This window comes from Salminus brasiliensis, chromosome 22, assembly GCF_030463535.1.
Source record: "Salminus brasiliensis chromosome 22, fSalBra1.hap2, whole genome shotgun sequence".
NCBI classification, from domain to species: domain Eukaryota; kingdom Metazoa; phylum Chordata; class Actinopteri; order Characiformes; family Bryconidae; genus Salminus; species Salminus brasiliensis.
This window is the reverse complement of record NC_132899.1, coordinates 21,849,001-21,862,284: the sequence shown is the minus strand read 5'-3', so window position 1 is coordinate 21,862,284 and position 13,284 is coordinate 21,849,001. Positions and strand designations below refer to the sequence as shown.

At 40.4% G+C, this 13,284-nt stretch overlaps 1 protein-coding gene across 3 annotated transcripts in view; it reads right to left on the bottom strand.

Moving 5' to 3' along the window:
* Positions 1-11,942, bottom strand: part of plxdc1 (plexin domain containing 1) — a 35,433-nt gene extending 23,491 nt beyond the window's left edge. Inside the window, exon 1 of one of the 3 annotated variants that reach the window (XM_072667448.1) lies at positions 11,663-11,942. In XM_072667448.1, the coding sequence (XP_072523549.1) occupies positions 11,663-11,738 (76 nt within the window). In that variant the 5' untranslated portion in view covers positions 11,739-11,942. The remainder of the gene's footprint in view (positions 1-11,662) is intronic. The other 2 variants (XM_072667446.1, XM_072667447.1) reach the window with 2 other exon arrangements.
* Between the last annotated feature and the right edge of the window lie 1,342 nt (positions 11,943-13,284).

The window sequence follows — 13,284 nt, the reverse complement described above, 5'->3', positions numbered from 1 at the left end:
TGGCAGGCCACTATAAACATTCAAAATGCAACATAAAACGAATAGATTAAGGCTGGCTAAAATTGGCCCATGGACAACAGTTGGTTGGACACTGGATTGGGCTCACCAGAAAGTCTTCTTCCAATAAGTGCTAATATTTTTTAATATATTAATATAAAACGTCTTATTTTTAAGTGCTTTTAGTAACAAAATGTGCATTCATAGTGTGTGTGTGTGTGTGTGTGTGCGCGCATGCGTGTGTGTGTGTGTATGTACAGTACATTTTAAAACACAAAGCAGCTGTACAGAGATCCGGGCCACATCCCTGTGAGCAAGCCAGATGCAAAAGTGTCAAGCAACATCTCCCTCAGAGCAAGAAGAAGAAACCATCAGAAGAACCCTCTGGTTTCTCTTGTTGGTGCTGAAATACCATTACAGGAACCCTTTATATTAGGCTATTGGCATAATTACTAATAGATTAGTAGTAATTTTACAACATAGCTACAAATAATTAACATAGGCCTAACATAAATAGCAGAGGCCTACTTCTACTCTGAGTTGAGATGTAGCAACAGTAGATCACAAGTCAATCATAAATAACATAACAATTACTCATTTTCAATTATTTTCATATGGGCTGGGGGGACATGTTTGGCTCTGTAACCTAATAAAAAAAGTCTAATACTTGATATGCTTGCAGTCATGTGAAAAAATGTGGACACCCCATGCCTTTGTTTTTTAACATATTTAATCATATGGTCTTCATTTAATGGATGTTGACAGATGGAGGGAATATAAATAGGCATTGTAAAATAATTGGTAAAATGCATTAGAAATAACAAATTTAACAGAAATAAAAGTTAGGGCACCTCACATTTATTACTAAACTTTAAACATGGTTTAAACATGGTACATGGTAAGAGACTTTGGAGGAGGCCTGTCTTATTACCTGTCCTATTAAAAACCTCAGACATTGAGGGTGTGTGCAAATTGCATACTAATTACTAACACTGACTAGTATATGAGTATGAAGGATGCAGTATAGGGAAAAGTGTCAAAGTTGAGCATTCTCAAAATATCCAATATACACACTCAGAATCAGTTGGTTTTTGAATGTGGTTACAATGGACACTCTTATCCCACAATGCAATATGAAATTAAAAAGGAGGAGCTACTGGAGTAATAATTATGAAAGGATTCTGGAACAATTATATTTAACAGTTCCTATTAGTACAAAACTAGTAAAAATGTTAATAATTGGTATACAAACCTGCCAAATCCACACTATTAAGATTAGTATATAGCATACACTTTATACAGTGTCTTGTGGAAGTATTCCCCCCCCCCCCTCAAAAGTCCCATAATTAGCCCACCTGTTTGCAATCTGTCACATGATCTGTCACATGATCTCAGTATAAGGTATATATACCTGTTCTGAAAGTACCCAGAGCCTGCAACAAAACTAACATAAAGACCAATGAGCACTCCAAACAGGTCTGGGACAAAGTTGTGGAAGAGTCAGATCAGGGTTGGGTTATAGAAAAATATCTCAAATCTATCATTACAAAATGGAAAGAATATGCCACCACAACAAACCTGCCAAGAAAGGGCTGTCCACCAAAACCCTCAGACCAGGCAAGGAGGGCATTAATCAGAGAGGAAAGAGACAAAGATAACCCTGAAGGATCTGGAAAGCTCCACAGCAGAGATCTGTATCCATCCATAGGACCACTTTAAGTCATACACACATCTTCAAAGTGGTCTGCATGTTGTGTAAATCAAATTATTTCATTTTGATTCCATGTTGTAAGGCAACACAATAGGAAGAATGCCATGGGGGTGAATACTTTCTCAAGGCATTTCAATATAAATGTGTTGTACATTATTGTGATGCAGACTTAGTTTGGTTTGCTCTTGACTGTTGAAGTGCGTGGTATTGGCATGGCCAGATCTAGAGAGCTCTCTGTGGCCTTCAGAAGAAAGTTGTAGATGCAGGTGAGCCTGGGAAGGCATTTTAAAAGATCTCTGAACAATTCGAAATCAGCTGTTCCACTGTCCAGAAAATCATTTACAAATGGAGAACATTTAAACCAGCTGCCAACATGTCACAGACTGGAAGATGATTATGGGAAACTAATTTAATTATTTAAATATAGGTTAATAAGGTTATTTCAGCTACCAGCTATTAGGGCATATGTCCCAATCTTTTTATATTTTTTCTGTTAAATACATAATTATTCTATTGTTTTTGCAAACATATAGATTGTGATTAAAAGATGTGTCCATGCTTCTTAATAAAAAACTGAATATTTAATGCAGTGTCCTATTTTTTTTTCACATGACTGTATTTATCAGGTCAGAACTCTTCAAGTAAGTCAACAACAGTAAACACTGTTTCAAAAACTAGGTAGATGTTTCCTAGAAAGTAAGTTTCAGCAGTACTGTAGACTGCTATGGCCTACAATCGTCTTGCTTTGTTATCACTCTACTGTGACAACCTTCTTTGAGCTGAAGGTCACTGTAACATAGATCAGACTGAACAGTCCCAGATTCCAGGCTGCATCCTCCTCACTGTGAGAGTGTAATGCATGGCTGAATGAAGAAAAAATAGAGTGAGAGGTAAAGGAAACAGTAGGATAGATGAAGTGGATGGGATGTGTGTCGCTGGGGAACTGGTGTTCTACTAATGAATCTTGTTTGATTTCATAGCCGGAAAAGCTCAGCTATTTCTGCTGCCACACAATCAAAGCCTGTTAATTGGGTCATTTAGGCCATATTTCTATGAGATGAACAGGCTTAAACAAGAGAGAGACGGAGCGGGAGAGAGAGAGAAGCAGAGAGCGAGAGAAGCAAGCAAATGAGGGATCAGGAGAGGGAGGAAACGGAACAGAGGAGGTAGACAAGGCTGAAAAGAGAGTGATGATGGCTTGGGGTGGGAGTGGGGTGAGAGGACAGAAGAAAGACACTGCACCACTATAAACTCTAGATAAAATCTGACAGTTTCCTCTCTGAAGCCCACCGTCTGCTCTGCCTCATCCTTTATAATGGAGTCTTGAAATAGACAAATGAAGAACTGCAAAGCATCAGTAAATAAAGCATAAAGCATGATGTACAGTTGTGGTCAGAATTTTATATATACTCATTGTGGGCATGAACAGGAGTGGCATATGGGGAAATATGTATATATGTATATATAAAAAGTCTAGAAACGATTCATAATGAAAATCAATCAGGACTAGAAATGTTCTTCAGGACTTCATGACCAGAGACAAAACCAGAATTTCAAAACCTAAAACAGAATCAGTTTGAAACAGAAATAGGGCCAAAAACCTGAATCAAAACAAATCATAATTTGAATCAGTTTGAATTCAGAACCAGCATTAAAATTAAAACATAAATCAATCAGAAGAACTTGAATCGAAACTAGAATCGAAATTCAGGACCACAAATAAAATCAGTAACAGACTCAATCAGAACCTGATTTAGAATCAAAATGAATCAGAATTAGAATCTGTTTTTTTATTCAGGACCACAAACAAAACCAGAAAGAATCCCAACCAATCAGAATCAGCATCGGAATCAAGATCAGAGCCAAGAACCCAGATTGAATGACATGAAACAATTAAAATAGTAGATCAGACAAACGACAGCTCAGTGATAAAAATACACAGGAGAGGAAAATAGGGCATGTGCAGAAGGCACACTCCACAGGACACGTGTGGGAATGCACACCCTCTCTCTCTCTCTCACACACACACACACAGTTTTTTCTCTTAGTCTCTCTTACTCCAACAAATTCTAATTGAATCAAATCAACAAGGATTACTGTGCTTTCCGCCCCCACCAAAATCCCCTCTTTGTTTAGCAGCAGAAGAACGGTCACATTTTCCAGTGGGGACTTCAGGGCCTGTATCATAGGCCTGTAGTTTTGGTTGCTGATCTCTGTCTGGTGTGTTTGTGTGTGTGTGTCTCTGTCCAAACTGCACTAAGTCAACTGATGCTTCCTGAGCCACACTTTCTATCCATCTGCCTGAGCTTAGCTTTTTCTAAGAAAACACTGTCTTTTGTTTCTACCGTAGAGATTTTTGGAGCATGGCGAGAGCAAGTGCGAGAGAGAGATAAAGAGCGAGAGAGAGTTTCTCAGCAAAGCAAAAGCACTACATGTAAAGACATCAGGATTAAAAATCAGCCTGTCAAAGAAAGGGGTCTTTTGTTGTCTCCCTGTTGAATGGCACTTGCAGTATGAGTGGGTAGCACTGTACTGTACTCTAGAGAATAACACTGTGAAAGAGCAACTGTCTTCTCTCTAGACAAGAACTTCCTGGAGAACTTCCTCTGGCTGCAGTCAGGCCTGGGTGGTTCTCTGTGGGAGTAGCATGGGAAAGGTAAGGCCTTTCACCACCAATAAGTCCAAACATGGCTGACCTGGCCAGGACGGTGACTCCATGCAGCGGGGGAATGAGGAGACTGTCAATGTAGGAATCACTGACATTCTTCTCTATGTTATCGATGCTCACTGTGGAGAAATGACTTAAATTACAAGGTTGATTCATCACATTTCCATATCGGATAGGTAAATCCCACATTAAGCCTAATGCTTCGGCCCCGGTTCTATAAATTAGTCTGGCTGTCGCTTTGGACTTGACTCTGCGAGATCAGCAAACATGTATGGGAGCCGATAGCGTGAGTTAAAAGTTCCACACAAGCGCTTCATGGCACATGTGAAGGCTTTCGTTTCATGCAGAGGGGAAGAGTGCGATCTGGCACAAAGTCCGAGACTGTAACCATAGCACACAATCACAAAGAGAGTCAGCTGCATTGATAGGCGAAAAACAGGAGACAGAAAGAAAGAAAGTCGGGAAGATCGTGGCTGAGGTGCATGGTTGAACTATCCATCTCAGACGATGCCTAGAATTCAAACCATATGAGGGCGGTCAGTGTCAGCACAGAATTATCAAAGTCTTTGAAGTGTGATGACCAGAGTGACCTAAAATGGAAACACGTGGGGAACCTCAGTTTGTTATCATTAATTTCTGTATCAAAGGGTTGGATTCACGTCATATTTATGTGTGTTAAGTCTGCTCTCTGAACCTTGCGATGTGCTCATGCTCAAAGAACAGTGTTACAGTGTTTTTCTTGACACCGCAAAGTCATGGCAACAGTGTTCTAACACTCCGGCTTTTAGGTCACAAAGTTAAGAACAGGCATGCAATTAATGCACAAATTGACTGTACAACAAGAGAAACTGATAAATCAGTAAGGTGTAGATACCAAGCGCTGTACCCCTGCACACTTTGCTTATCTTATGTTAGCTAACAAGCTCATAATGATACTAAAGGAAACAGGTGGGAATAAAACAAGCCCACTATAGCTGCGAATGTAGTGACACGCTAAGTTTAAAAGATTAAAAGAGACAGAAAATAAGCTTGGATAAAGCAATCTACTAAACACTCCTAAAACCATTCACTTTTGTGCTTCACTGCACTCCACTCCACTGGTTCTTTGGTAATTTGGATGGATTACTGTCAAGTCCAACAGCCTTTAACTAATTTTTAGTTTGGCAGTTTTCCATAAATGCTGCAGCCATGCTGCATACTGTTTTGCCCCCCAGTCCAACTAAAGGGGGCGTATTTTCACAGAAACATTACATCAATGCATACCCTCTATATTAACTCCCTAAAGAAAGGGAGTTCTTTAGACTTATCATGGACATCAATGGAGCAGCAGAGCTAGCAAGTTAGTATACGACAATGACTGTAGAAAAACCATGGACGCCATGATTCCATTGCCTCCTGTTGTATAAAAATAAAGCCAGAATCGTCTGCCATCGGATACTCATTTGGTTAGACACGCCTGCTTCTCTCAGACTAATTGTCAGACCGCTATTGAGCTTATAGCACAGCACTTTTCTTCAAACAGTAAAATACTCCACAGCACATTCAGCTATTAGTCCCTGACCATGTTTTGATTGGTAATTAATAATTAGATACTAAATAATTAGTAGCCACTGAATAATTAGTACGTACTACATAATTAGTGGATACTAAATAATTGGCAGGTATTGAATAATTAGCACTTAAATAGTTAGAAGGTGCTAAACATTTTGTGCATACTGAATAATTGGTAGGTACTGAATAGTTAGCACTTACTTAACAGTTAGCAGGTACTAAATACTTTGCATAAGTAGTACATACTAAATTAGCAGATACTGAAAAATGACTACTTACTGAACGATTTATAGATACTGAAGAATTAGCATGTACTGAATAGCAGTACTGCAAAAAGTCAAAAATAAGGCTGGGGTTCAGGGGGTTAAGCTGGTAACTATCTTTGCTCTTGACCAGCATAGCATATGTTTTCATTTGAGTTTGATAGACTAAGCAGGTCTCTCAGTATGACCAACTTGACCTAGATGGCCAGTTTGGTTAAGCTGGTCGACCAGCTAGGTTATGGTGGTCAACAAGCTCGATCATGCTGGTTGTCTAGAATGGTCAGGTTGTTCACCAGCTAAACCATCAATCAACTATAATAAAAACATAACCTGTTGTCAACATGCTCAACCAGGTTGCTTTTTCCAGCAGGGCAATATCTCTAGAATACTGGTTTTGAAACCTGTCCTCAGGGAACACATCAATAGGAACAGAATGAAACTCTGAACTGTGTTTACATTTTGTTTTATGACAGCAGGACTGGGTAAAATGGAAACATCAATTCAGTAAATCGAACAAAAACATCTGCCAGCATCTCAGAGAGAGATAAGGGGGAAAAGATGGACAGGGAGAGATTGACTGGTAGAATGACATGTAATCCACTAGAGCTAAACAGTATATCAAAAGAACAGGCCCTGCTTCTCATGTTGGGCAGTGATCCCTACTCTATTGACTGCATATACTTTCCTCACTCCAACAACTACATCACGTATTAGGCACATAATGGAGACCAAATCATTTATAGCCGTCTTTAATTTAACATTTCATATCTGCACCATAAGTCACTGTTGTAGCTTGACAATGTTCACCAGTGAAGCATCTGCTATGTGACTTGTAAGAGATTTGACTGGCAGGATGGAGACTACATATAATTCTGCCAAATTACCACATATAGCCCAAACTGAAAGCACATAGCAATAAAAACAGAGTGCATGGCCGTGTTTATTAGCCGCTTTTGTCACTGCATTACTATGAAGTCAATTCAAACAAGATTACTGTCACTGAGGGAGCTCTGGGTTCAGCCAATTAGAGAAGGTAATTCACTCAGGCCTCGAATTCCGTCTGACTTTTTTGAAAAACTACAGGAACAAGAAGTTTCAATACATTTTAAATCGAAAACACATGAACCTTTACATGCATGTCACCATTCTATAGGCCACAATGCCCTCTGGAATGTGGACCTCTGGGTTTAAGCTGATTTTATTAAATTGTAGATTATAGTTTTTTATGATTATAGTTTTTGTGCACGTTTTAAAACACTTGACTTTGATGTCATGTATTAAAATATAATAAAAAAAATAAACAGCCCAAAAACACACAGCATGAATCTAAAATTAAACCTTAAAATAGCATCGCAGTTACATTCTGCCTCCTGAAAGCTTTGCAACATTTAAGGTGAAATCGAAAATTCCAGAATGAAGCTAGAGAGTAATTCTAGCCTCTTCGGTGCAACCGTGTGTTTGTTTACAGTGTCAGAAATCATCATGTTCTCAACCTAAAGGTGAACCTTCAGATGTTATACTGAGGTTACATTACAAGCACAACAATGAGCGGTTTAAATGAGCAGGTGAAGGCATGTGATAGTTCTTACTGTATTCACGGGAGGACATTCTCTTTATCAAGGTAGGTGACATAAACATACTGCTAACTCTGATTCTGGTTCTTTGGCTGAGCTGATGCCACATAGGCCAACTTTTGCTTTGCCACCATAAACCCAACAGTGGGAAACTAGGTAAAAAACTAGCTCTCCACAGACGTTCTGCCAGTTCATAGTAAATGCATCACAACTGCAGATAATAGCTAGAAGAGAATCACGAACATGAGTAGACAGGGGCTTTAAAGGAGAAAACCCAGTTAAAAACCCAGTTGAAAAACTCACATTGCTGACAGTGCTCACTTGTTTGGGGTTTCTGTCCATTCTTTTTAGCAAAAGGCTTCTGGTTCTGTGAGATTCTGAAGGCTGTCTTGCTTGCACTGCTCTTTTGCCCTTTTTCCACAGATTTAGTATGATTTTTATGGTGAGAAACTGTGGAGGATAATTATCCTGCTGTATAAACTATCCACTTTTCATCTTCAGCTTTTTTATATGTGGTATAATGTTCACTTCTATAATTTGCTGGTATTTAATGTAAAATGCATCAGCCTTGTTTAGATGTTACTTTGAAAACCTTTGTTGCAGATTTTTTTGTGGTGAAGACATAAATAAAAGGTGCCTAGCATCACTATTGTGGCATCAGCATCGCTATGACAGCTTTAATGCCTCGTCCAGCATTGCTACTGCTGTGTTAGCATCGCTACCACATCGTCAAAAGCATGGCATTCTCTGGCCTCACCCAGCATCCCTACAAGGTGTTTAGTCACAAGTCATGTTCATGAGGTCCTGATCCCTTCACATTTTGAAAACTAGTAAATATATGGTCTACATCCTAAGGCTCTGTGTGCAGAGCTTAAGTCGTTTACCAGGCAGGGTTGGATAGTAGCCACCCAGCACACGGCCTGTTCACCTTACTGCCATCAGGCAGGAGGTACCGCAGCATCCAGGCCAGAACAAACCGGCTAATGAACAGTTTCTACCCACAAGCCATCAGGTTCCTGAACAAGCTGTGAACCTTTCACCAACACCAGTGCACTCGGACAGTTTATTATTAATACTCTATATATCACTGCTATGGACAACATCTAGGTCACTTTATACAACAGGAATAGACATAAACATACATATTTATCTTTAGCTCCACTCTCTCTCAGACTATACCGGTCTCATAAATGTACATATCAGAGAATCTCTACAGATCCCTCCCGTCTTTGTATATTCTGCGTTTGGGGATATTGTGTGTATTTTGTATTTATTTATTATAATTTTTATAACTTTATTTTAATATGTATGTATGTATATAGTTTTGTCCTCCTGTAGCATTTCAATGCATAAATGTCCTGACATGTTGTGCAAATGACAAATAAACCTGAAACTTGAAACACATGAAATTCTACATGAAACATAATAAGTGTCATTTCATACCATAGCACCTTTTTCTAAATAAAAAGGCAAGGCACTACGCCCAGCTCCTGAAGGCCTGACCAATGGGAGAGTCAGGTTGGCTGTTTCTACCTAAGATATCACATTGAAGAGACCACATCCTGATTGAACTCTTTTTTTTACCAAAACCTAACAATGAAATAAACATATTTCTGCATTACATTAACAGTTTAAATGCAACAAAAATACAAACATGTTTCATAAGACCTTACAGAAATCATAAGACATGCAGTGAAGACTTAGAATTCATATTATGTGCATTACAACACATCGAGCTGACTGTTAACTTCACCATAACACCCACACAAAGCAACTGCCCCTAAGCTCTCATTATCAGCGTGAAAGCCCATAGCTTTTACAAGTCATTAGTAATCACTGAAAAAGGTAGTGCCTCACCAATTAAAACTAATCCACCCAGAATGGAGGTCTGCAATTTAACTCTGCTCTGCTTCGGGCTCCGCACATGCTCAGTGCATCCTCGGCTGCGCAGAACGTGATGCCCAGGTGTAAAAGTGGATCACGCAGGACATGCGTTCATATAGGTCACTCACAAACACCAATCTGTTGCCCGGAACCCTGAGAGCCCTTGTGCTCCCGTTTATGGTATGAATGAAAGATGCAACTTGCAAAGTATGTCACATGTGTTGCATACATTTGCACGAGTATGTCCCCTCACACACACACACACACACAGTGATGTGGTGGGCCTGGTTGACTCTCTGAGGGAGCAGCATGAGAACGGAGAGGCACAGGAGGGACAGAGGCCAGAGAAAGTAGAGCAGCGCTGCTGCCTGGCAGAGAGGAGAAGAACCAGGACTGCTAAAAATACAGCATCTCCAAGGAGGACAGAAATACACACACACACACACACACACACACACACCCACACACACACATATGCACATATACACACTCACATAGAGTGTGTACCACCAAAAGGAGAACAATAATATATGTATTAACCACATCCACACACACACAGGGTCATATTGTCGCTGTTGGAAAACAATGTTGTTATTTTATTTAAAAAAAATGAATCATCAAAATGTCATGATAAATGGATCAATAGAAAGAACGTAATTGCCTTCTCCTGTAAAGTTCCTGTAAATTCAATTATCACTAAACACAGATTTGTGCTCATTTGCTAACACAGTGGAGACATGCATTGCATTGACGTGATTTAAGTGTGTACATTATTTCCCCATAAAATACGCTCATATTCAACAGTCCACCCTCCCACCTGTTTTCTAAGTGCAAACTTCTACATGACATTTACAGTAAATATTTAGGCATAATTTCTATCAATTTGCTAAATGTAATATATGACACAAAACACAGCAATGTCATAATTGGTGTACAATCCATATGAACAAATAATGCAAATAAACAGAATCTGCATTTTAAAAGGTAGTAATGTAATGCACCATTTATTAGCAACACAGTTCATGTAAAGGTATGTGACACATTATTTATATATATATATATATATATATATATATATATATATATATATATATATATATATATATATATATATATATAATACCTTTTATCTCCAAATGTTTACTTTACAGGAAATATAAACACCTTCTTAATTTTTAATGGAAGTTATTTCATTGTCATTTTGGAGGATTTATATTGGTCCATTCATCATAAAATTATATATATATATATATATATATATATATATATATATATTCGATCCTATAGAGAGTGTGCTTATACCATATATACACTCATATATTGTACAGGGCAGCTGTGTAATCTCTAGGGCAGGTTTGCAACACATATGTTCTTAAGTGTGTGTGTGTGTGTGTGTGTGTCTCCCAGGAGTCCGGCCAGTACTGAGAGGACTCTCTCCAAACACACGTGTGTTGTCCGTTTCCTCTGACTCACACAAATCCACTGAGTTTACTTAAGTCTCATCACTGACTCCTGAAGCGCAGAGAAACACACACAGGCACACACACACACACACACACACACATGCATTCAGCAGAAGGGAACACAAGTGCTCTCATCGACATCATCTCAAGCACAAAACAACAGCCCAAGTGATCATCAAGCCCACATGAACTGTTTCTAACGAGCCGATTTCCACTTTCAAGGAAAAGACCGTGGGAGTTGATGGAACCACAGAGTGAAGCAGAAGCCAGCGCTGCGTTCAGCATCCTAACCCTCCAAGTGTCCTGTTTCACATGTGAGGCACTGGACTGACGAGTGCATCATTTCTTCCACATGAATAAAGCATGTTTCATCAGCTGGCAAAAGAAACTGAACTGAACAGCAACCAGTGTTTGATGGAATACGTTGCTTCACACCTATTCAATTTCGATCAAGTGAATTCCATGCAGCACTTTTTTTTTCCAGTGTATGGCAGCACAGTGCTGATCTGTGCCTCTCTGCAAGTGTGTGTGTCTGTTTTCAGTGATCTTACCTGATAGCTCCTGACTCCATACCCTGGCCAGTTCAGCCTGCGATAGACAGATAAGCAGCACAGCACACAGACCCATGGCCTCCTCTCTCTTCTCTCTCTCTCTCTCTTTCACTCCTTCACTCGCTCCTCTCCTCTCCTCTTCTTACTCCTCCTCTCCTCTCCCTCCTCGGCGTCGCTCTGCTCTCACCTCTCGCCTCTTTTTCCTCTGTGCGCTTTGACGGACTCTGCTTTCTCCAGCACTTTAGTCCTCTCTCTCTCTCTCTCTCTCTCTCTCTCTCTCTCTCTCTCTCTCTCTTTCTCTCTCTCTTCCCTCCCTCCACTCTCCCCTCCTCTCTCACTTTTTTTCCACTCAGAAGAAGAAGAAAAAAAAAAAAGAAATTTAACAACAACAACAACAACAACAACAGATTCCGACTTGTCTAGCCTTTTTCTCTGCCTCTGTTCCTCCTCTCACTAAATTCTGGGATGTGGTCGTCATGGTAATGCAAGAGTTCAAGGAGGGACAGTCCGGCAAATAGTTCAAGAAAAACAAGAGTTCTCCTCCCTGCTCCTTTTTCTTTCTGCCTTTCTGCCTCTCTCTCTCTCTCTCTCCCTCTCTAGTTATGTTCCTATTAATCTCTCTCTCTCTCTCTCTCTCTCTCTCTCTCTCTCTCTCTCTCTCTCTCTCACTCTGTTTCTCTCTTTTCCACCTCCTGTCTCTGTCCCTCACTCTCTCTCTGTATTTCTCTCTCCTACCCTCCCTGTCTGTCTCTCCCTCTCTTTCTGTGTGGCTCTGCCTCTCTCTGTCTCTCTGTTTTCCCACTCTCCCTCTTTATCCCTCTCTCTCTCTCTCTCTCTTTTGTCTCCTATGCTCTCTGTCTCCCCTTTCCAGTCTGTTTGTGTCTCTCTCCAGCCCTGTCTCTCTCTCTTAACCTCTTTCTCCCATTATCTTGCTCTCTCTCCCCCTTTCTCTCTCCCCTTCTGTGGACTGGACTGGATTTGAGGCAAGGCTGAGTCTACCCCACACACAAATATTTATATATTTCTGCGTGTGCCTTTCTTTCGAAAACAAGCCTAAACCCCCCCAAAGCTGTAAATAGCTCCACCTAGTGGAAATGATGCAGAACACACAGGGGAGACGGCCTCCATTCATCGTCAAGGGCCCAGCATTCTGATGAATGGGTACATGGAGGCCCTGTTAACTGAAAAAGGCCCTCAGAAACACTGTTAGGCTCTAAATGTGAACATGCACCCACACACACACACACACACATGCACGCACACACACTCTCTGCACTTCTAAGTGGTGAAGCTCTTTGAGTTGAAAGGTCTATCTGTGGTGCAGCGTATGGCATGTTGCACCACAGTAAGGGCTTCTCGACTTAAACAGTTTCACCACTTGGACCTACATGTGACAGAACCAAAAGGCCAAGCATAATATTTACCCACGCTCACGCTGACCTGCAGCCCGTCGCCATGGCAGCAGGTGAGAACAGTGTAATTCCGCACAGCTCCACTGGCACGGCGAGGGATCGAGTGGAACAAGCTGAAAAAAAAATCCCACACAGCTGCTGAACATGATCAGATGCCAATACACCCACACACAGATTAGCTCTGCAGAATCAAACCCATGAGGACACACA